Source organism: Sparus aurata, chromosome 12 (genome assembly GCF_900880675.1).
Source record: "Sparus aurata chromosome 12, fSpaAur1.1, whole genome shotgun sequence".
NCBI lineage: Eukaryota > Metazoa > Chordata > Actinopteri > Spariformes > Sparidae > Sparus > Sparus aurata.
This window is the reverse complement of record NC_044198.1, coordinates 9,311,742-9,336,424: the sequence shown is the minus strand read 5'-3', so window position 1 is coordinate 9,336,424 and position 24,683 is coordinate 9,311,742. Positions and strand designations below refer to the sequence as shown.

Sequence of the window (24,683 nt, the reverse complement as noted above, 5' to 3'; positions counted from 1 at the left end):
CACTATGGGATTTGATAACTATCACCTGAATTTCATGTATTGGTCCCGATCTGTGCATCCTTTCACATAATATCAGTTACCTCACCTCATTCTACAGGGTCTGTAATGTGTTTGCCTGCCCTCAGCCCGATCACATGTTTACATCCATCTTCAGTGTGTGCCAGAGAACAGAAGAAGATGAAGGTTGACATTTGAGGAATGCTGATGGTGTCTTTGACTCTTGTTGCCATGTGGATTCACACTCTGAGAATGTACAGTGACAGATAACAAACCCAACCTGAACATATTTATTTGAAGAAGGTTCAGTCTGGAGGTTCTGGATCAGGAGAGTGGACTGGACCATTTTAGCTGGCGGGTTGACTGAAGATTCCTGGATAAACATCCTGGACTCACAGGATCTACGGGGTTCTCATAACACAGTAAAAAACACTCCATCGTTTGTGCCTGGCTGGCCTGCTTGAGCTCTTCCAGAAGATCTCAAAAAACAAGATATTTACCTTATAGTTGTCTTTCGTCATGTCAGTGAAATGCTCTGATTCTTAAACATGGAAATAAAGTTCAGAAAGTCACCATCAAATCAGTGAGCGGTAGAAAGAGGTGAGTGTGACCCTGCCATAATGCGCCCAAACATTAATGCCTGTGGAATATAATCACATGAATAACATGTGTACATGATCAAAAGTATTAGTGTGAGTTATTTTATTTAAATTACGCTATTCATTTTATTTCACAATTTATTTCACTCATTCATGCATTGCACATGCATGAATCATAACCGGTTACACAGGAGGATTCAAACGGTGGCCCTTTAGGGTCATAGCACTACAGTCAACAACTACAGTCTACAGCAGGTATTTCAAACCAAAACATGATCTTCCCCCTAACCCCTTACCAAGGTTTTTTTGTGCTTTAACCTAACTAGACCAAAAACCCAAGAAAAAACCCAAAAAGTATAACAATGTAAAATTGAAAACTGACCAGAAATATACATAAAATTGAATCATAAAGACATGTAAAGTTTCAACATGTGTGTGGTTTACAGAAATGTACATTGCCAGCATTTATTCTGATGATGAGGTTACTATGCGCTACTGTAGGCGCTGTAAAAGGCTGTGACGCCCCAAAATTTCTTTAGGAAAACAGTTAATAGGTTTACAATAAAGGATTTCAAAAATGTAATATTAAAATGTTCTCCCTTTGGATCCAGTCACTGCAAAAAGACATAGGTCCCTGGTAATGATTAAGTATGTATTAATGTTAATAAAGGGAAGAAAAAAAAAGTATATACAGAGGTTAACAGGTGAGTTGGTTAAGAACAATACAATTGCCTGTAATGCTATTATAAACAATCATAATAAACACATAGGCCAGCGGTCCTCAATAGGCGGCCCCCGGGCCGCATCCGGCCCGCCGGCCTCCTGTTTGTGGCCCCCGAACTGTTATTCCTTCGTCATGTGTTTTGGTTGGGTCAGCACGTGTACACCGGGACTTGTCTCCATGCCAACGATACACATACAGCTGGGTCACTCACCGCTGCGACCGCAACTTTTAACTTTCACTTTCGCTTTCGGAGCAGTTCGCGTATTCACATTTCGCCGGTTGTAAGAGATTGAAATGGCGTTTTCCAAGTATACTGCTATAACAAAGTGGACAATGAGAATCAGCCACTCATAGAAGTGGGAACTTTGCATTCATTCATCCTCCAGCCAGGACAAAACCCATGGATCTGACGGTGCTGCAATAACACACACTTACGTTGTTTAACAGGTATTATATTAGCAAGTCTCATCATGTATTTTCATAAGAATTGTAACGGACGGGGAATTTCTCCCGGCAAACACCCTTTTACTCACGGTGCCAAAATTTTTATCATCCTTGTTAAAACTCAACTCCATTTAATCACAGAACAAATGACGTGAATTAACCCACAACCATCTTACATATCATCTTATTCACCAACACATTCACAAACCATAATTACACCAACACCAACAGAATACCCAAGAGTCATTGCGCCACAGTCCACAAGGGGCGTTACAATATGCCAAGGGAAGCTGTGATGAAGATTTCCAATTTGAAACGGCATTATGAGACGAAGCATAGGAATTTTGAAGAGACATTTCCTCAAAATTCAGAGATGAGCACAACACAAATAAATGCACTGAAATCGTCATATCAAGCTGCAAGCAGGATGCTTGTCACATCTATGTCACAATGAAATAAAATAATGCATGACTGAAGTGATGGACACAATGTTTGAAGGCAAACAAAAAGAGGAAATATTCAACTATGTATTTTAATTTATGTTAAAATGGAAATTACATTTTATTTTAGTTCGTATTTTGTTGTTTAGAATGAAAAGGACATTTTGTTTTGAATATTATAGTATTATTGCATGTGGCCTGATCGACCTCAACACATGGACCTTTGAGTCATTGAAAAAAATCTTTGTGGCCCTTCAAGATTTGTATTTGAGTACCCCTGACATAGGCTATCGTTCCTAATCAGTCTTGTTAACAAGTTATTTATAACTGTTGATAAATGTCTTAAAATCAAATGATTTGATGAATTTATGATGCTATTACGAACACTTTCAAAGCTTCATTAACACATAATGTGAATGAGCATCTTAGGATAAAAGGGACTTATTATCCTTTGACACATATTACTTATTATTAAGTGTTATTAAAAAAGATAGAGAAACAGAAATACATAATAAATACAAGTGGAAATAATCAACTTTGAGACTTCTTATAAAGTCCCTTTCTTTCTTGAGCGTTCCATTAATGAATTACTAGACAGATGATGAAATACTAGAAAGGCACGACTGATCTCTTTGTGGTTTAAATCATTCGATGACCATTTAAATACACCACCAAACAATCTGTCAGAACCGCTGCTTTAAACACTTTTGAAGTGTTTAATTTGAAATGTAAAAATGCCTCAGACACTTCTTAAGACTCAAGTTCATTCTGGGAGAGATGAAAATAAATAAATAAATAAATATAGCTATAATAATAGTATCTTCAAAGCCAAAACTTTATTTCTTTTTTTTTGGGGGGGGGGGGGGGGGGGGGACAACATCTTCAAAGCCAAAACTGTATTTCTGCTGGCAGACCGATTAGGATTCTGCTCTTAAGAAGAATGATGAGAGAGGCTGATGTATGCTTGCAGGGGTAGAGCAGCAAATTGCACAGTGTAACCCCATTACCACCCTTGGCTGACTGAAGATAGCACCCTACAGGACCTCCATCATCATTTGTGCTGACTGCACTGTGAAGCCAGAAGGGACAAGGGAGGAGCACCCTCCAGTGGGAAGAGAAGGGAGGCAGCGCTCGGTGTTGTGTTTATGTAACAGGGTGAGGAAAATGCCTTGATTTAAAGCCTTCCTTGAGATGTCTGTGGGGCAAAAAGGAACGCATAATCGCTATGAGAGGTCCTGTTATATTTGCTTAAATACAATCATTCTCTGATCTCTGTATGAAGTGATGTATATGTGACGTTCATCCAGTTCTTATGTCTATGTTATGTCCGTTTTAAAGTCAGTGTTTCAGTGTCTACTACAAAAAGAACATGTGACAGTAATTCAAATAAAGCTTCAGCTTTCACTGACTGACAAGGGTGAACTTGCTGCAACGTTTTTTAAATGATATTGAGCAGCGTCTAGCCGCTTTTTCCCGATATTTGAATATCTCTACCTTGAATAAATTGAGAGTAAATGGATTATGTCTGGATGTACTCTTTGCTATTCTCACTTTTATAATCCTATCACAAGAGTGGCTCTGTAATTTACTTTGCAATGTGTCCTTATCTGCCAGCTTCGAAACGACTGATATTGCGGGATAGTCTATATCCTGTCTGTGTGCGTCGGCTCTTGCACAGTGATTTTCTAAAGCTCTGAATTTCATAGCATCCGTCTACGCATCAGTGTCTGGCCTCTGATGCCTTGTGTGCTGTGGTCCCATCAGCCACCTGTGCATTTCACACAAATGTAGCCCTATACAGACTGATGGGATTGATTTGTTCTGTTAGTTACACAGGTGACCCAAAAAGTCATACTTGAGTTAAAGTCAAAAATACCTTGTTAAAATAGGACTAAGTATGAGATGCATTATACTATTGGTGATACAGATGATTTTCTGCCCTGGTAACTACCAGATCTGATATCCATGATTTGAGTACCGGAATCAGTTGCAGATTAAATTAGATTAAATAAAAAAAGAAGCTAAAGTAGGCTAACTAGTAATGAAAATTAAAGGTAGTTGAGTAAAAATTACATTTGCCCCCACGTAATGTACTTATGGGTGGAAAATGGAAGTACTCGGGAAACATTCAAGAAGCTCAAAATTGGCTTTAAGGTAAACTCAGATTCTACAGATTAAAGTGTGTTTACAGGTCTTGGGGAGTACTACTGCAGTACCACTGTAGTATAAAGCCTTTTTCGTGGCTCCAGAGGAAGCTGCATGGAATCTGATATATTGCCTCCAGCGATGTCGCTCGGTGGCTGAGTTGCATTGTGGGTAACGTAGGTGCCAGGTTTTGAAAAGCAGTCCACTGGCCTGCATTGCACAAATGAACACGACTGATATTGCAGAACCAGAGATATCGCCTCTACTCCACACATTCTCCCTCCATTTCAAAAACCTACGTTACCCACGATGCAGTTTAGCCACTGAGTATTTTCAGCAGTTTCCATGCAGCTTCCACTGAAACCACAAAAGGCTTTGTACTACTTTTTTTCACAACTGCAACAGTACTCCCCAAGACATGTAAACACACTTTAATGTGTACCCTTTAAGAACACTACTTGAGTAAATGTACTAAGTTGCACTCCATTACTGCACACATCCTTCTCTTTTGTCCAAACGCACTGCTGCCACACTCAGGGAACACAGAACCGGACCTGAATGCAGACAGAGGTAGGTGACAAGTAGATCTCAGTCAAAGGCTTACATGCAGGCAGACTTTTGACAGGCAAGGGTCAGGGTCACAGGTCAGGGTAATTATGGATGAAACAGAAGCTCGACAACAAAAGTGCAAGGCAAGAAGAAAGCAGACAAAGCATCGCAGATGAACTGACAGAGGTACAAAGGATTTGCGCTGGGATATGAATGGATGATTGAGGGTAATGAGGTGCAGGTGTGGAGATGGGTGGGGAAGCACAGGCGCGTTGACAGGGGTGATCTCAGGACAGGTGGGAGTGGCAGGAATAGGAATGGGAGAAGAAAGGGTTTGGGGACACCTGGTGGACAGGTAAGGAGAAACGCTGAAGGAGTCGAGATGTGGTTGAAGACGAGAACACAGAAGCGGCTGTCATCTTACGATAGCGTGTGCTAGCTTTCTTCCTTCAGGCTTTTGGAAATGGGCTTTGTTTCATTTAATTATCTCCTGTTTTCCTCCTGAGCGATGACAGCAAAAAAAATAAAATAATTATGGTTGTTATTATATTTATCTTGTTATGTCTTTCGTTGTTTTTTCTTTCTTTTCTTCTCTTTGGTCTTCCTCCGGAGCGCTTTTTTTTTTCAGTTCTTCATGAACACGATGTACAGTGTTTAATGTAAGCGTGGCACATCAGGTTTTAAAAGGCAATCTCTGTGATTAGTTTCCCCGCGAGCACTTGAACGCAAAAAACAAAGAGAATCTCAGATCATCCCTGAAATGCTCACTGTGATGCATTACACGTCAAGCGAGCGTTGGAGCCTTTGGAGCGATGGTTTCCACATCATACTGACATGAGATGTAATCACTGCCTCCCTGGAGGTGAGGAAATCTAAAAGATCTCGTGTGGTGATTCTATCAAAAAACATGAAGCTCGGTGGCGATCATTAAAATCTGACACATGGTATGTGCCCGGCAGGTTTACACCTATGAAGCGGTGGATGCCAGCACACCATTTTTTAGCTGCGTGAGCTAAGGGGACTCAAGATTACAACTGGGGAGGTGTGCACTGCTGCCTCACCGCAATAGCTGAGTGGCTTGTTCTTAGCTATTAGTGGAATCAAGATCTGGGGGTATTAAACGTGTTTTTGCAGCTGGCGTCACAGGGTTGTGCCTCGCTGCCGTGTTTACCCTCGCAGGCTGCGGTCCAAGGCTTAGGGAAGGAGTGCAGTGGAGATAAGCACAGCTGTGGGTTTAGCTCCCAGCTTTTGCCAGGGGTCCTCAGCATGGGTCGAGGCGGCAGCTGGGACACTCGAGCCTCACTCCGCAGTTAGAGAAGTCGCAGCAGGATGTAATAGCGGGAGCAGAGTGTCAAGCGGCTCGTCCTCCTTAATCTGATGCGGTCGTTTTTTCCCATCTAGCTCTTTGATTATCGCCGGGATGCATGCAGGGACATAGTCAAACCCCGACTGCTGCAGTGGCCCATCTATCACTATAATAACGCCAATGGTCATTCTTTATTGGAGAGGACACTAATAAGGCTTAATCTGCCGCACTGTGTGTCAAACAAGGCAAATACTAGAAATAATATGTTCTGTATCAGACAATTAATAACACAGTTATACCCTAAGTAAAGTAATATGATGTAACGAGACAAATTTTATATCAAGTTAGAGAGATAGTAGAATAAGAGTTAAAAAAAAAAACAGTTAAACCCTAATACATATGTCTAAACCTGTTCTAATTAGAAACTGCATAATATTTCTTAATAGGCTTAAAATATGCTATACTTCATACTAAAATTCTAAATAGAAACCAGATAGATCCTGATGCACTATTCCAAATTGTTTTACAAGATCATGCTTCCTTGATAGTTTTCTTGTAATGTGTCGCTAATCAGCCTCTGAGAAGGCCCAACAGACCCTTTTCACGGCGGATGTTTTTGACCCATCAAAACAGGAAATGCACAGGTTGGAATTTGAAACGTTAACGATGGCTGCATTCCATTCAGGTGTGTAAGTGACAGCGTGACCTTTTCCACGGCAGCCATTTTGACATCAAACAGGAGGGTAAACACAGGCGTGAGCGAGGACACCTGCTAAGATTCTGTTCCATTCAGGTCAGAGTCGAGGGGGCGGCCATTGTGCACATTGGCTCCCTTGAAAGTCTCCGCTCAGTGAATGCAACGGAACCTTCCTTAACTGTCATCAATTAAACCTGCGTTTAAATTCTATTTCATGTCAATAGGGCTGCCGTGAAAAAGGTTTAATCAATGGAACGGAGCCATCGTCAACTTCTTCGGTCACACCTGTGCTTTTGACTGATAGTGAAAAGCGTCTAACGAGTAGGAAATCAACATGTTTTTTTTTCTTTTTGCTTTACTTTGCAGCACAGTTTGATTGATATGTGAAGCAAATTACCATCTATGAAAGTCTACTGAGGTGCTGACAAGGAAGCATGTGGCTATCTACATACTAGTAGCCTACCTACAAACTCCACAGGACTCTGGACTACAACCATGTCATTTGACTTTAGTTTACAGTACAGTTCTGTTGTAATGAGCAACAAATCACCCTGTTATTAACCTTCTGTTTACACTTATTTCTAGGTTTGTCTAGTTTGATATAAATTTGGCTTGTTACATCTTACTCAATGTATGGTATAAGTGTTATTTATTTTCATTATTTCTTTCTTTAGTTTTTTGCCCAATTTGACAAACTTATTTGACTTATTACGTCTCAAATAAAGTGCGACCCAGCACTGTATGCCAAGAGCATGTTGAAACGGACAGGTTTGCAGAAAATTTAAAACACCACACAGAAAAACCCAACACCACCACCGCTTCTGTCTGTGTTTGCCTTGAATCAATTTGTGCAACTCAAACACACAGTGTCTGAAATTTGAAAAAAGAAAAAAGAAGTCCGCCGCTATGCTTGGGCTACCCTCTCACATCATCATCTTATATTGTTTGTGACCTTTCTCGCAGGAAGGGCTCTTTATTTGCACGGAAAAGAGCAAACAGCCCCGTGTTGAAGTATTGGCAGAAATGGGTTTTGAATTAGACTAAAAGCATCGGTCATGCGGCAGTCATGCCAGATATTTTTTGACACAAGTCAGAATGCTGTCACCGCTGAGAGATTCATAGCCATTGAAATGCGATGTGCATATATAAATAAAGGCAGTGGAGCACAAAGGAGGGAAAGCTGATGGATCGTTTGACAGCTGCGTTCTCACTAAAATGCTCTGATGTTTCTCCTTTTGAAACCGATAATGAATTCTAAACTATGAAGACACAGATACTATAGGTAAGGCGCATAATCACGATGTTAGGATATGAAACAAGATATAAGATACATGTAAGACTTGCAGAGGCGCTCATTAAACACTAATGCACCTCAGAAACAGGCTTTCATATGTTAATGAGCTTCCGTGGCGTGTAACCATCGGTGCACTGGTTGCATTCTACGACACATCGACTCCCTGTATACGCTGGTACACAGCGCATAAGTAGAACAGTGCGTGTGTGTGCTGCATGAACTAAAATCCTCATGGGGTTCAACAGTGTACTAACGTGTGATGTATAATGTATAATGTAGCGTTGTAATGTACCCCGAGCAGCATGGGAAACCTCCTTTACCCCAACATACAGAATCACAGTGAGGGGCATGGCTGAATGTGGTACAATCAAACTAATACAGTGCAATACATGAATTCAGTGGCTTTTCAGTATGTTTCTATCTATCTATCTATCTATCTATCTATCTATCTATCTATCTATCTATCTATCTATCTATCGTTCATTTTAAAATATTACTCAAAAGGCAAAGTGAAAGTGACCCTTTCGAAAAGTACTTGAGTAAAATTCTTCAAATATCTGATATGACATATACATATTGAAGTATTACATGTACTTACAGTAAGTTATAATTGTTTTGTATTTTCATTATTATCATTTTAATCAGACTGCAGGTAAATAAATAATTTCAAATGTGTGCTGCTTTGGCTCTGGTGCAGCCTGCAGTCTGCAAAGTAACTAAAGTAATCAAATACACGTGGTAGCATACAACTGAAATACTCAGAGTAAAGCACAAGCACCCTGAAGTTGTAGTTTAAGTACAGTACTCGAGTTAATGTACGCAGTTCCACTCACGTCACATTATGCTTTTTTTCCTGACACGAGCACACGCGCGTGTATCTGGCTTCAGTTGGGGCACGCCGGTTCAAAAGCAGACTTCCTTCTTGACACCGTGACAAAGGTGTCGCCTGAAGCTAAGTCTCAGGATTGGTTAAAAACTTCAGAGACTGACACCTAGAGAAAGAGAAGTGACACCACTGTCATGTTCCAGATAGAGACAATGGTGCATTATTCTACTGTACGTACACAACTGTCACAAAGGGAGTTGGCCTTGAAGGAACGCATACGTTTTATGTAAATGATGCTCCACTGGTAATATAAAAAAAATATGTAAATGTGTTACAAAAAAAAAAAAACATCTCTCCTCGGCTTGCACCATTTTCAGCAACAACACCTGCCTCCTGGCTGACACAAGCCTGGACAGAACCATGGATTTACTCTGCTGCTGCCTCATCCTCACCTTGCTACCAGGGTGTCAGACTGGGATTTGTCAGGACAGGTGGCTTACTGTATGTCCGAGAAAAAAAATTCTGCAATTTCTGCCGATTATGTGACCACTTGCTCCTTCCGAGTGACCTCGTTATTATCTGAGGGAACTGAAATCCAGCGCGGGCCCCTAACTGCTGCTCATCTGGTTCAAGGTTTGACGAGGTCGGCTGTTGAGGTGACCTTTTGCTTATCGCTGCGATGTTGCTTAGGACCATGTGGCTACCCTCTTACACCTCACAAGATTGATAGTTTTCTCTCTTTATTTGCTGATTTTTTTTCATGGTAAATCCAACAAGAACCCAGCAACCATTTGAAAGCTGACAGTGTGTCTGTGGCCTAATACCACACTCTCGGTCACTGAAACAATGTTTTGCCCGTTCTAAACGCAGTGTTCCTAAGTCAAACAGTAACAGTTGTTCATTTTTGAGAACTTGTGTGCTTTTTCAGAGGTCAGTGATATTCCCTAAAAACAGATGTGTCCTAATTTGCAGACTGCGGGAGCATTTTACTCGACAGCTGCGAGGAGAGACGCATTTTCTATTGGGTGTACTTTCACAGCTGGGGAGGAAATGGAGCGGTCAGGTGAATCCAGGTGAAAGTTACCAACCTTTTCGGGTTTCATCCATAAAATCCAAATGAATCATGATGGGAGACATTTGAAAGAACAGGGAAGGGCAGATCAGGTTTTACAGAGGAAGAGTAGATTGCACAAAATTGAGTCCACGAGACCAAAGTGGTCGTGAATTTGCTTGATTAAAGAAAATAACTTCATGTATGTTTATATGTGTACATAGTCTTTATGTGATATGTCTGTTTCAGTTCAAATGTATGCAATCCAGTGTCATCTGGTAACATTTCATAATACCCATCATTAACAAATGGTTAATTTATAGTTTGTTAAACATTAGTTAATGGTTAATTAACTGTTAACAAACAATGAAATGTTTATTCAAGACATCAGTTGCAGGTTTAAAATGACCATCCAAATAATGTTCATAGATATTATATACATCAGCTAAGTGGTTTGTGAAGCACTTAATTGTTTGTTGACAGTGAAATAATTATTAACCAACTATGAATCAACCCTTTATCACTGATGGTTAAAGGGTTCACTTGTGTCAGAGGAGTAAAGCTCCTCTCCATGCGCTCACTCCCATGCTGTCTCTCGCAGCTCCACTTGAGGGCAGTGGAGCATCAGTCATGGCCGTCACAATAGCCTCCCTTTTCCCATTCTGCATCATTAAGTTCCTGCACAAAACATAAGCACAATAAAAGTTGCACTGTACCTTCTTCATTAAGAACAGCACAACCACACACTGGCCTCCGGCCCACAGGTGTGTTGTGTTTGTGGCTTTGGCTCCGGCTCAATCAGCCTGATAGAGCCTCATGAAATGCTTTTTCCACAAACGCAAGCACTTCTGTAACCTTGGACGGAATATCAGCAAATGATGTATGTTGTTGAGAACTTTAACAACTGGAGTAGGTCCTCTGCCAGGCACTTACTGCACTTTGGGCCGAAGTCTGGCACCTCGGCCGCTCACAAGCATGGTTATATTCTCAGGAAATTCTGCAGGTTTAAAAAAGGTTTTTTTTTTTTTTTTTTTTTTTTTTTCCTTTTCATTGGTGATGGCCTATAAATGTTCCTGTGCTGGCTGGCTGGCTGGGCCACGGCAGAAAAAAACATTCATTTAGTAAACGTTAATTCGTTATGCAAATTATGCATCCCAGAGCACGTCTCATATATGCTAGCGGAGGTAGCATGAGACATTGCCCCTGGTGCTGGAGCAGAACACACAGTCTCCAGCGCATTAGCATCACACTGCACTGCTGCATAGGTGCACAGTTTACAATGCGCATGCAGTATTTATTGCACAAAAGAGAGTTCCCATGCGGGACATGCGTTTTGCAAGTAAATAATGAATTCTCATCCCAAGGAGCACAGGGAGGAACGCAGGGAGTCTCAAGCGCCATCGCTCATTTCGACCCATTTTTTTGCAATTGTGGCGTGTTGACCTTGGAGAGGGAAAATTGGGAGAGCTTATTTCCTATAATGCATGTCATGATCCCATAGGCATTGCGTGCCTGGCGTCTTGTAGCGATCCAGCGGATTTCTGCATTATTGAAAAGCCTTACATCACCCGAGTCCTCGGTGTGAGGGAAAGTGAACGCTGTTAATTAAACACGGTATTAACTCAGAGGTTGGCATGCAAAAAGAGCTGTGATGAAAGTAAACACCAATGTTTTAATCTAGCGTCAAATATGTTTATCTATAATTAGGCGATGATTCTTCATTGCCTTAAAAGTAAAAAAAAATGCTGGCGATCACGTCTATCAATCTTGTAACATATCCTCAGTCGGAGGGTCGGGGTGCTGCAGAATGAGGCAAGCAGCTGGGCACAAGTATGTTCTGAGCGGCAATGCAATCTGTTGAACTAACATGTCTGATGTTACTGTTCTCCGTGTCAGAGTGAGTAAGTCATCCTTCGCCCCCGAAAAAAAAAAAAAAAAAAAAAAAAAAGACAGAGTCAGATCCGACCTGCTTTCAACTGCGAGAGATGGTTGAGAGGATTAGCCACGCAGTAGGCAGAAGTGCATTAAAAATTCTTCTTCACTTCCTCATTCCCTGTGATGGCGTTTGATCTCGCCTTTTTATTCTTTGTACCCCCGGTTCATCACCTCGATCATTTTCCCTTTTAAAAAAAAAAAAAAAAAAATCTCGAAACCCCGCACAATTATTTCTGCACTCCCAGGGTTCTCAAATGGACTTTAATCAAGCGAGGATCACACCTCAGATGTGAATTCCAGTCTTATCCAGACTCCTTTTGTTTGGTAATGAACAGGTAATTTATTCCTTGGATGAGGAGAGAAAAAAAAAACTGTAATTGCGTTCTTGTCTGCCCTTCAAAAAATTCAGGGGGAATGGTGGATATGCAGATATATGCTTGGAGCAGGAGCACAGTATTTAATTGATTTAAAGAAAGTTAAAAAGCTTTTAAAAAAGCGTATAAAAGCTTTTGATTATACAATGAGAAGAGAAGAGCAACATGAGCTCTGACACTTGGGAGGGTTATATGAAAAGACCGACGCGTTGTCTTATTTATATCAAATTCTTCTAAAAATGAGAAATCATTTCCTGTGCAAACTTCAGTCCTTGGTGAAAAGATTTTTCTAATATTAAATGATGTGCCGCAGACTGTGTTTTTCTCGCCTGGAGGTATGGTGTTTTTATAAGATAACACTGTTATTTTCTAAAAAAGCCTTTGTTGTGCCGGCCGCCGTGCCCGCTCAGTCCAAACAAATTAACTGTGAACATCTGCACTTATTGCCATCAAAGGATAAAGTCATACTGAAACCACCTCTGTGTCTGAGCGCAGACGACGCACACATGCGCCGATAAGGAAGAGCTGAAAACTAATGCAAAGGCAAGTTTAACTTCCTGGCCTATGTGTCTTCACAAAAAGTCTTCACCCTGGGAACAGAGGTTTGAGATAGTAATCTGACACCTCAAGGTCTTACCAGCTTTTTCTGCACTTTCGACTGCGTCCCATGGCCTTCTTCGGCGAATGGAGTTTGCTCAGTTTCCGTGGAGTTGAGTTATTATTCATTCATTGTTGTTTTTGCATTACGCTCTGGCTACATTGAAACTGGTAACGTAGGTGAAGTGTTTGCTGAGCTGAGGTGCAGACGAACAGAAGTGGAAGCCAGCTAGAGTAATGTAGCTTTCAGTAACCTGAAAATAGAGGGAAGGGTCATTACGCCGCCGAAACCGCTGTGGCGCCAGACGGTGATGGTGACGTGTGTACTGAAGCCGATGGGGGAACCACACTAAGACCCGACATATCTACATCGCATGATTTCCAAAGAAGAAACGCCTCCAGAAAATGAAAGAAAACACTTCAGAGGCTTTAACACACAGTTCGTGTTTTTTTGATTTTATTTCGTTTGGACACGCAGACCAGGGGAATCAGACCATCAACCTTCCAACAAGAAGACAGTGAATCTGCCCCTGGGCCACAGCCGCCGGAAAATGAACAAAAGCCCTTTTAATTTTTTGCGCTTGTAGAGCCGATCTCTGGAGCGCATACGCACAACTTGCGCACTGCTGCAAAATGATATGATACATGTGGTTAAAAAAAACATGAGAACATGAAAGGGAAATAAAGATGAGTAGAATGAGAAGATGAATACCACTCCATGTTATCTGGTCAGTGGCTATCTAATAACAAATACACATATTTCCAGAAATGTAAAAGTGTTCCCCAAAGAGCCAGAGATAGCAAACTCTATTTAATATTCTAATTGCATAAATGTGTTTACCCGAGAGCAGCTTTGGTGTACAGTACAACTCTGGTCTAAAAGGAAAATCACCCAATCAGCTACTATACTCTAGTATCATAGAAGTCTGTTTACATTTGTGAGAAAAAAAAATAAAAAAAAATCAGTATGAAGCGTTTTGTGAATGGTGTGTGTAATCTGATAAATCGCCTCCGGTGAGTTACCGGGATTTGAAAAGCAGTCCACTGGTACGGCCTCGCATCGCACTCCCGTAACACCGTTAGACCCATCATGGACGGTTTTAAATGGAGTTATCAAAAATGTATACGGCAGAACAAGAAATATCCCCCTTTTGATTCCATGCGTCCTCCTATTGCTGGTGTCTGCATTACCCACGATGCAACTCAGCCACTTAAATGTGAATTCAGAATTGATAAGATGACGTGCAGCCCCCTCTGGGGCCACAAAAGGGCTTTGTACTACTTATTTCAGGTATGTCGCAGTGCTCCCCGAGACTTGTAGCTGGAGTTGAAGTTGGAAGAGTTGAGCTTTGAGTCAATTTTCAGAACGCTCTGACGCGTATTTTGTTTGAAAAAATAAAAAAAACCTTGGGGATTGGTTACAGATAAAATAAGTGTGTGCTGAATTTTTCGGGGTAAATATTATGAGGGAGCAAAGTTGATGTTGTTAAATAGATTCTGGTTTATGATGCGATGGTGAGATTCTTCACCCTGAACTTTCCTGAAAACTTTTTAAAAAGCCAATTGCAAACCACTGAAACACAAGCCAAACGGGCATGTTTCTCATTTCTAATAAGTCTTCTAGTAAAGTACGTCTTCATTTGAATATAGCCTATTGATACCCAACCTATTAACCTACAGGCTGTGCTGAATTATGTAAAAAGTTCAGAGTTGCAAGTGGTTCAGTCATGGAGTTGGTGTCATGGTGGGGTTATCCTGAGGTCGGGGGATATAAACATTGTAATAAACTGGACTTGCTGCTTGCACTTGTAATTTCCAACATTGTGTTTCACAGCAATTCATTCCGCTTGTCTCTCTTAATAAGGATTCATTATAAATAAAAAGTCCAGGTTTGACGCACATGCTCCTTATATTGTGCTACGCTCTGCAGCAAATTGGCTTGATACGGCAGAAAAGGGCAAGCCCTCCATCTGAGGGCTTTTCCTGGGATCATAGAATCGAGTCTGAAAATCTTATCTCACTTTCAATTTTTTCCGTGGCATATTGGCGTAAGTTAATTCCATGCCTCCCTTCTTTTCTCCATCTGAATTTCATTGTGTCTGCCTAATCAGCCAGAAGCAGAAATGATCTGCTAACATTTCATTTCTCCATGAATATTTGATTGTCAAAAAATTGCCCCGGGGGAATGAACTGGGCCCAAGGTTCGGTTTTGATTTGCGATTAAACTATCAAGAAATCAATTTCATCTGCTTTGAATAATTCAGGGTTTAATGGAATGAGAAATAGCAAAAAGGGGCATGGGTTATGAGTTGGTATGAGGGGTGTGCGTAAGTATGTGTGCATGTGTGTGTGTGTACCGGGGGGGGGGGGGGGGGGGGGGGGTCCTGGTGGATGATGTGTGAGTGCTGGGGGGGGGGAATTACGCCTTTCAAAATGAAAGCAGGGTCCTGCAGAGTGGTGTAAAGTGGCTGGGGAGCTCCACTGTCATTTCACCTGTACCGCTGGTGCAGCATGCCAATAAGGTGTCTGTGTCAGAAATCCGATTATTTACTTGGTCGGAGCAATACAATGCTCCTGATCATCGGCTTCTCTTCAAGGAATCGGAACGAATCGTGTGCAAAACACAGAGGGAACATTTGATGTTAAATTTGTGCCGTAATTGGTCTCAGAAAAGCTTTCATGTTCTGCAGTCAACCAGTCCACTGATCATTTCTTTGCTCCCCCTTGATGAATCTTAACTGCTGATATTAGCCCCGAGTTAAGACTCTAATAAGGAAAACAAGAATGAGAGAAATGAGGGAGCAACAGACGGTGAGATAGGCGAAAGGAGTTACTTCAGGAATTGAAAGAGTTTCTTCATCGAGAAAAGGTTTGCTCATCTCCAAAATGAGCACCTAATGGCGACGGTTCAGAGAGACCTTTTGAAAATTCCCAGAACTGCCCCACAGCCATGTGCGAGAAAACACCTCACCGTCTGCTCTTGTCACTGTAAAAAGAATGGCGGCGCTGGCGTCTCTTGACAAGACACAAATAAGTGGAGCTGCACTGACTGTATGCAGCCCGTGTGACAGTTGTTGAATTAAAGAGGTGGCTGTGTTGTCAAAGGGCTAAGACGGCTGGTACCGAAGTGGAGCCAGCAACCTTGTCAAAATGCTCTGTGTTATATGAAAAAAGTTAGCAAGCTAACTTCAGCAAGCTAACTTCTACTTCTGTTTGTCACTCGTCTTTACATTCGACTGAACTCTTCCTCATCTTTATTTCAGGATCTTACCTCCTGGATCTTTTTTTCATTTATTTTTTTTCATTTGTCAGAGGACCGGTGGGTTATGCGATGTTGGGAAAAGGAGGACGCTTTGAGAGCAAAATCCCCAAAGCATCCTATTTTGGGCCTAATCACTTTTATAGCTAGATAGCATGTCAACAGAAGGTGACATAGCCTGATGAAATATTTTGGAAACATCATCATTAGTGGGTTTCACTTGATGCTCGGGAGGCAGAGGAGTCAAGCTACGGCTGACTAGACCAGGTTGTCGGCAGAAAGCAGGTCGCAGTCAACACGTGGCTTTTGTGATGCGGAGAGGTGGTGGCCGCGCGGCGTTGAGTGGTGCTTATAGGAGCACTCGGGTCAATGCAGATGACGCCAAGTTGTATGAACGTCATCAAAGGTGGCTGGAGCAGTGGACACAAGTAGAGCATTGAGTGACCATCGACAGGAAAAATATACTATACCGCGTTCAAGAGGCCAGCGTGAAAAGCGAACCATTCTCACTGAGAGCACACCGTCATTAATATTTTACTATTTGAACAGCGTTTTAGATGCATATAAATATAGACTGAGCCTAGAGACACTGTCTGTGAAGCTGTATAGACACAGCAGGCTTTGAGCTATAGGTCATGGGTGGGACACTTACCCTGCCTGTGCAGCGTGTGATGGCTATGCTTTGCTGCTGCCAGCTCTGACTCTCCACATGGGGCTGGCCTTGATAATTATCGGCAACAATGATGATGTGATTTTCCTTTATCCTCACTGAAAGACAGAGAGAGAAAAGGAGATTGCACCAGAAAAGTACTGCCCCACACCCATTGTGTGTATTCTCTTCATGCCTGTGACATATTCCGCAGATGCAGACATTTAGACCGCAGCGAAAGGTTGACATGATGTTGACATGTTGAAAGTCCACAGGTTGTTTTCAGATCTATTTTGCCGGAGAACTGCGCATGTGTCGCGGAACAAAAATTGGCCAGGCTCCAAATGTCGAGATAACACGTCCTTGAGCCGCGCTAATGCTCAAACATGTTGACACAGGCGCCAGAGTGAGAGGCAAGACGTTCCATCGTGCACAAATTAACACCATATTAGTTTAGCAAGTTAGCATGAAAAATAATAACCGCTAAAAGCAGTAGAAGTGTGGCCTAGGCTCATCTGAATGTTATTCGATTTTTAATTTCTTTTGGTTCCATTGGTAAGTCTTTGTAGGATACCCAAAGTCTTAAGGATTCATTGTATGGCATCCAAATTTTGTCCCAGTTCATCCAGTACATGCAGACCCAAGTAAAACGTTGACATGCTTATCGCGCTACATGAAAACTCAAGGGGTCACCAAACTCTTCAGGATCCATCCTCTGGTGCAATATTCATGCCAACCCATCCGGTAGGTTTCGAAACATTAGGATTCAACCTCTGGGAACCATGGACAATCCTTAAGATAGTTTATCATATACTCCAGCCTGTGTTGGACCTACTGACAGATTGACATGACTATCCACAGAAGAATGAAATTACAAGGATGCGCATGCTCAATAAAGTATTTTCCTATTAAACTTTCTTTTTATGGCAGAGTCCATTTCTAAAGTGTCCTTGAGCGGGACAATGGATCCTTATCTGTTGACAGTTCTTGCCGCTCTATAGCTGACCTCCAACCTCAATGCTGGAGAGACAGGCGAAGAGAAAAAGCATTTCTTTCTCCATCAATAAAGTATCAAGAAAGCTCATAACCCAGGTATTAACCCACATATTGCTTTTCTCTCTTTAGGTGTATACTTTTCAAAGGATTTTTGAGGGTCTTAACTCATATCATTGTTTGTTTGTACTGTATATGTTAAGGGTTGGTGGAAAACTTGACAAACAACCCCCTATAGTTGATGCTCTCGCGGGTCACAGAGACACTGTTGCAGTGGAGACATTTGGAATATTCAGTCCTTATAGGCAAACAGGAATGACGTCATACTATCTTCAGTAATGATAGCACCTTAGATACGTAAAGATTAACAAATAAAGATCTCTACCAAGCCCTATAAGTAATAAGTTGACATACTGTTCATGCTCGATGCATGGGTTTTCTTCCCAACACCAGCGTTCTGTTCAGAAAATAATTTTCCTGGCTGACATGTGCATGTGTATCACCTGCAGACTATTTCTTTCTTCCGAGGTCTGAGGTCTATTTCGGTCTCGAGAAAATTTCCGCCCTGCTCTGCCTCCTCATGAGTTGTGATAAGCTGGCACTGTGCATTTAAGTAGTCCATTTTGGGCATTTGCTGTGGGAGGATAACTAGCAGAGTGTCTCATTTAAATTCACACTTTTGTAATATTTCATAACTCGACTTCTGACCCCTTGTCAACAGCTTCGCCACTCTTGATTGCCGGGACTACAATCGAGGAGAGAGTGCAAGGTTTTATGGATGCCGAGTATAAATACAAAATTAGTGATGCAGCTCAAGAACAGTTTGGGAAATAGGACTGACAAGGAGTGTTGACACATCATCAAACTGAGACTGATTGCTTGAATAATTGGTTTGTACCTAATTATATTAGAGTGCCCTCTTGGGTGTGCGTATGATGAGGTGTGCAGAGCGTTCTGTGTTCCTTTGCTGCCCGTTCACCGGGATAGGGGGGTTGCACGGGGGGTGGCTTTGCTCCAAGGAAACGGGCGGATTTGCTTTCTAGCGGGGGCTTCGATCAAATTCACGGAGCCATTCCCCAGAACCGCAATTACATTTGAAAAGTTTACAATCACGTTAGGGAGCTGTAGAGAAGGGAGGGAAGCGCTGAAAGGGCGACCTGGTGTTTTTGTTCTGAGCCTGTGATAAGAAGGCAGCCTCTAAGTGAGTTAAATGAGAAATAGCGTCGGCACAGCTGTTGTTCCATTAAACGCCCCCTGAGGAGGCTTTAGAGGGGGTCCGAGAGGACTCGGTACAGGCAGTGTGCCAGCAGGCCTCTGCTACTGGCATCTGTTACTGATTCTTCCTTTGGTGACGGACTGACTCATTCGCTGTGTGACCATGACCTACACATCCCGAGGTCATTTACGTTTATATGATCATTGTTGATTCCTGAATGAAAAAGAGCGTTCATTCATTTGATTGACTGCCCTGGTTTCTCATTTCGACACCTTTGTCGATGCTCCTTGCGTCTCACCACACATAATACCTGCACAAGTAAGCAAGCAAAGCAGTGGAACTTGTGGAGGAGGGAAAAAGGGAAGAAGTCTCTGTGAGATTTCTATCTGGCAGCGCAGGTGGATCTTGTTTTCTAGCCTGCATGGAACTGTTGATCCTATATAAGAGGAGAAGCTCCTGCAGGAAAACGGGGAGCTCTGCATTGCTTGGGCGAGAGAGACTACACCGCAGAATGTGACCCGAATGAGAGTCATGGCCATTTTCACCACTTCTAATGTTGAATACTTAAATGGTGATAATCAATGTTATTTACAGCCCTGCATCTAATAACTGTATGTACTGTGAAATAGATTGCTCAAATTAGTCAAATTAAGATAATTATCACCATCACTTTTGTTCCCCTCAGTGCTACAGAGCAGTTTTCCCACTCATTTTTCTGGCTTTTTTTTTGCAAAAGCATACAACTGTTTTCAGCGGAAAGGCTCTAAGAACTGACTAACAGAAAGTGGATAAAATTTTGATCTTGTGTTAGTCATACACATTTTCTCTGCTGGACAGTTTGTGTTCACTCACCCCAATTTTGGAACCCCGCTGGCTCTTGTGTGACGATGCTTAACGAGCAACAGCAGCCGGCGTAGCCAGGGTATATTCGTGAAACACATGTTCAGGCTTGGAGTCTGACCTGAGATAAGAATGGAGTCTGAGTTGAGAGACTGATATTGCATCTGTAAGGATTAGAATGAGGGGTGGGAACCAAAGAGTAGCTAACGATGCATACGATCCCAATACGTCACCCACAATAACTTTAGTATCATGATACAGGGATTCTGCAACAATCCAAACATTGCACAACAATCGCTGAATACACACATACCAACATGTCTGCCTAATTGAAGAATACAAGATACCCCTAAACAGGCAGAAAGGAGGAATTATATTCTAATTCACTGCATAATGGTTTCTTCCAAAAAAATAAAATAATCAATAGCTAAATTGTCATCAAACTATAATGAGTTCCAAGATTGCATTTCAGCAAAAGTTTTCGACCTCTCAAACCCACTGGAAGATCAGTCGTCGATACTACACAGATTACAAATCAACTTAAAATACAAAGCTGAACACTTCAAACACACAAAATCGATTTTTGGATTCATCAAGTGGCTATGAACATGGCTAAAATTGAATGATAATTTTGCTCGTCATCCAAATCAGTTGCAGCAGCTTTGAAATGACAACTTCCGCTATTCTAAAATCCCCCAAAAGTGGATGCTACGTTGAAAATCACTTTCTCGCATTTCAAGCCCCAAATGAAGTCTGTGAGAGGGAACATGTCTTTAAAAATATAGGGTACTGAAGAGAAAAATGAACAAGATTTTGTATTTTTGAAAATAAAAATTAGAGGAGAAGTTACTGCGTCTACTTCAGCTCTGCGTTCAGGCACGGCTTCCTCCCCTGGGGTCAACTGCACGGAGAAAAAGCCTTAAATCCAGCTCTTAGTCAGACTGCTAAAGATATCTATGTCAGAAGACGCATTTATTTTTTCCGTCTCGAGCCCCTGTGACCATAAAACTGTTCCGGCATGTAACAGGAGTCTCTCCACATGAGTAATATCTTCGTGGGCTACTTATCTTGATTTCCTCCCATGTCTGAATAAAACATGGAAGCCTAGCATACCCTAATTGTAGAAATTACATCTGACTTTTCTGCCTGAACTCCACTCCCTCTCTTTATCCCGGAGCCTATTTCTCAAAGTGATAAAAATAAAGTTCGGCTCTCTCACCCCCATTTGCGGCTCGCTTTCATTATTGCAATTGTTTCATTGGATTCAACAGCGTTGCCTCGTTGTGCCAAGCAAGACAGTTCACAGCCTAAAACTGCAGTTTATTTGCCCATCTTGTTTTGCAATGGCAATTTGTTTCTCAGCTTTGGCATTGCTTTTGACAACTCAATAGCATTCTTTTCAAAAAAAAAAAAAAAAAAAAATCCTTCCTTTCGTCTACAGACTTGTTTTTCAGCCTCAACAAGTCATTTTTTGTGTGTTTTTGGTTACTTGTCATGTCATGCATATTGTATTTCTTCTTTCTTTTTTTTATGACGCCGAGGGAAGATCCATTTGGACATATCTGGCAGAAATTAGCCGGACCGTCCCCAAAGGTACTTTCTACCATCATTCACTCTTTATTTCTTTCCTTTTTTTCTCTCAGCTGAAGACAGAATCGCTTTCTCCGCCGCAAGAATATCATGTTCTCATTACAGTGTTTGTTCCCCGCCGCCGTCACTCCTGCTCAGAATAGCACATGGCGCCACGTGTAGCATCCTGCTGTTCCATAAAACCCAGGAAAACAAGCAAAAACAAGCTTGTCTGTGACGGGAACGGTAATCTGAGGCAACATGCAAGATAAAAAAAAACGGAGAACGACGACAAATTGTGCGATTGGAAGATGTTTTGACACGAGGAATATTTGCATAGGTTCAGCGGAAATGAAATTACTCAGACTAACCATAATGCATCCCCGAGCGGAGACAGCGTGGAGTGTGCGCGGCTGGGGATTAGCGTCTGTAATGGGGTATTGAGGATAGTCGGGATTGCAGATCTGGAGCGATATGGTGCCAGGGGTAAACACCAGGCAGCAGACTAGAGGATTTAGCCGGCGAAGGCTTCCCCGTCCACGTGGAACGCGTATCACTGTGTTCTAAAGTACACCCATTTCCCACGGTCATTTACTCAAGCGTCTCCAGTGAGGATTTGGTTATCCTCTCTGAAAGGGCACTGTAGTCTTATAATACTGCCCCTGCACAGGCTGGGGAGAGAGGCAGGGAGATAGATAATGATTCATTGGGAGAGAGACATGAACTGAGAGTCAGTGAGAGAGCCAAATAGAAAGGAAAAAAAAAAAAAAACAGGAAAGAAAGAGATTGAGTCCTCACGTGGCTATCGTGTCGAGGCCTTTTAAAACCAGAGGGTGCGTCTACACAACTTCGATTTAAGGCAGTTGCTAATTTTATTCTACTTTATCCTCGTGCTCCATTACAAATTCGTGGGGCGGAGGGAAGTATTGTGCACGTTTTTCATGATTTATTATGGCACTTCCATAAACCTGAGAGCCTCGCAAGAGACAGATTGTAAATTCGGCCAAAATCAATCGGGGCAGAGGCCGAGATAGTTCCTGCACGGGTCAAGCTTCAAATATGCAGGACCCTACATTTCCCATGATGCCTCCTAAACACCCACTTTCTTCAAACTCCACAACTTTAGCGTATGAAACAGGTTAAGTGTTAACATTTAGTCTAATGCTGCTCCTCGGGTGGTACCACTTGGATGTTTTGCATTTTATCACTCAGAGCTTTTGAATAACACATTGACAGCTGTTTACGGCATTTGAGTGACAAGGAAGAGCAGCGGAATTGGATCGTGTAATAACTATATTTCACAAGACGCAATGTTTACTCAAATTTTCTCAGATTTTCCGGGTTGTTGCTCTGACTTGAGGAGGCCTTCACATTAATTTTGGTAGGAAATACATTTGTCTGATTGTTCAATCAGTACACTAACACACCCTAAAGCCAGAGCCAAGATGACCTTGATGACATCATCTGGGTCTTTAGAAACCTTACTCCAAAGCAACAGAGGACATTTGTCTTACTATTTTTTCTTTCACAAGCAGCTATAATTCATCTTAGAAATCAGTGGAATGCTCCTTTAACAACTCTACTTACTTGCCATTTTTCTTATAGGATGGATAGGATAGGATGCATTGTTACGGATTAAACTGTAATTTGACTGTAAGTGCAGCATCAAAATGCACCTGATACTGTTGTTAATGAATGGATAACAATATTGTAGTATCATTTACAATTTATAACACTGTCATATTTCATTTACAGCCTTATACATCTGAAATTTAAAGTTTTGAATGCAGGGATTTAACTTGTAACTTTTACATTGGGGGTGTACTACTTCAGATGCTCCTTAAAATCTCCCACTATGACGCACAACAACATTTCTGACTGCTATTTCTTGGTAGTTTTTGTTATTTTACCAGTATTTGTTCATGCGATTATGGCTTATGGTAATGCATAGTTGTGGGTGTGCATACATTTTGTCTATATATTCATGAACATACTCTTCCCACGTAGCAACGGTGGCCTGGTCCAGTGATGGGTAACACAGCCGTGTACACTTGGCCCACATGCAGCAATGGTTCAGCAATCTGTATGACTGTAGCTGGCGCTATTGTGACCCACATCCAGGCTTTTGTCATGAGCTTAGCTGTATGTGGGCCGAGTGGATAGGGCTGGGTGGTCCTTCCTTGGAGACATGTTGTCTCCATCCATGTTTGTGGCAACCAAAACAGTAATTTTCAGCCAGAACAAAATGTTTTCCTAACGCTAACCCAGTGGTTTCTGTGCCTGAACCCAACCAGAGCACAAACACAGTCTTGAGATTAAATCAAACTGAAAACTGAACATAATGAAATGCGAAGTCTGAACATATGTGTCTATCAGCCTAACACGTAGTCACGTCGCTGCCTTTTTTTTGATGGTTGATGGTCTATTTTAATTTTACAAACTAATATGAGACAGTTACATGGTCATACACACAGATTGTTCAGCTCGACATATTTTTCCCACTGTGTGACCGTTTGTACACGAACTAAACTAAGTTGAGTTGACTGCAAACCCCTCCACATTGTTTACTTTTACTCAAGAGCCCTGAGTACTTCCTCCACCGCTTGTTTGGCGCAACTCTTACAACACTGATCACTTTAGCTTCCTCAGCAGGGGGCACCCTCCCACCCCTCGCCCCCCCCCGGAGGGGCCGACGCTGCTGTGTTTCATCCTCTGATTGGCTCAAGCTCGCTAGAAAACAACTCGCTCCCGCCCGCCGCACTACAGCGGCTCACCGAGCAGACATGTTTGGAGACAGATGGAGTCAGAGAGCGTGTCGGGACCGCCTGAGATGAGCCTCACATCTGCCGCTCACAAGGAATCGGGCCACAGACGGTCGGGGGATTACACGGTGGAAAAGAGGGAGTCAGTACGAAGGCGAGTTCAACTTTAACCTCGCCGACCCGAGGTAAAAACGAGAGCCGAGCGGCAGGCCAGAAAAGCCGGAGAGACAGGTCGGGTTTTGAAGTGAATGAACGTACCCATGCAAGAGGGGCAGGATGGAGCTTGTGCAGTCCGACCTAGATGCAGAGCGCGCGGTTTGGTTAACCCAACCGCTGTAAATGACACACATCTACCGTAATTACATCAAATGAACGCACTTCACTTGATTAACCGGAGAGTGTGGGGGTTTTCGTAAA

The 24,683-nt window shown here is 42.1% G+C and overlaps 1 protein-coding gene across 13 annotated transcripts in view; it reads right to left on the bottom strand.

Annotated features, from left to right (window-relative positions):
* The window catches only part of ppp1r3c2a (protein phosphatase 1 regulatory subunit 3C2, duplicate a), a 51,229-nt gene that overhangs the window by 12,090 nt on the left and 14,456 nt on the right, over nt 1-24,683 (bottom strand). For 3 of the 13 annotated variants that reach the window (XM_030434959.1, XM_030434956.1, XM_030434957.1), the window contains exons 3-4: nt 19,948-20,056; nt 16,890-17,005 (exon numbers count right to left, since the gene is read on the bottom strand). The exons of 3 other annotated variants lie outside the window; for them this stretch is intronic. Coding sequence is in view for 4 of the 10 variants with exons in the window: in XM_030434965.1 (XP_030290825.1) it covers nt 10,621-10,750; nt 19,948-20,056 (239 nt within the window). In the remaining 6 variants the exon portion in view is untranslated. Of the gene's footprint in view, nt 1-10,279; nt 10,751-16,889; nt 17,006-19,947; nt 20,057-24,683 lie in introns of those variants that run through there. 7 more of the 13 variants (XM_030434963.1, XM_030434962.1, XM_030434967.1 and 4 more) reach the window with 4 other exon arrangements.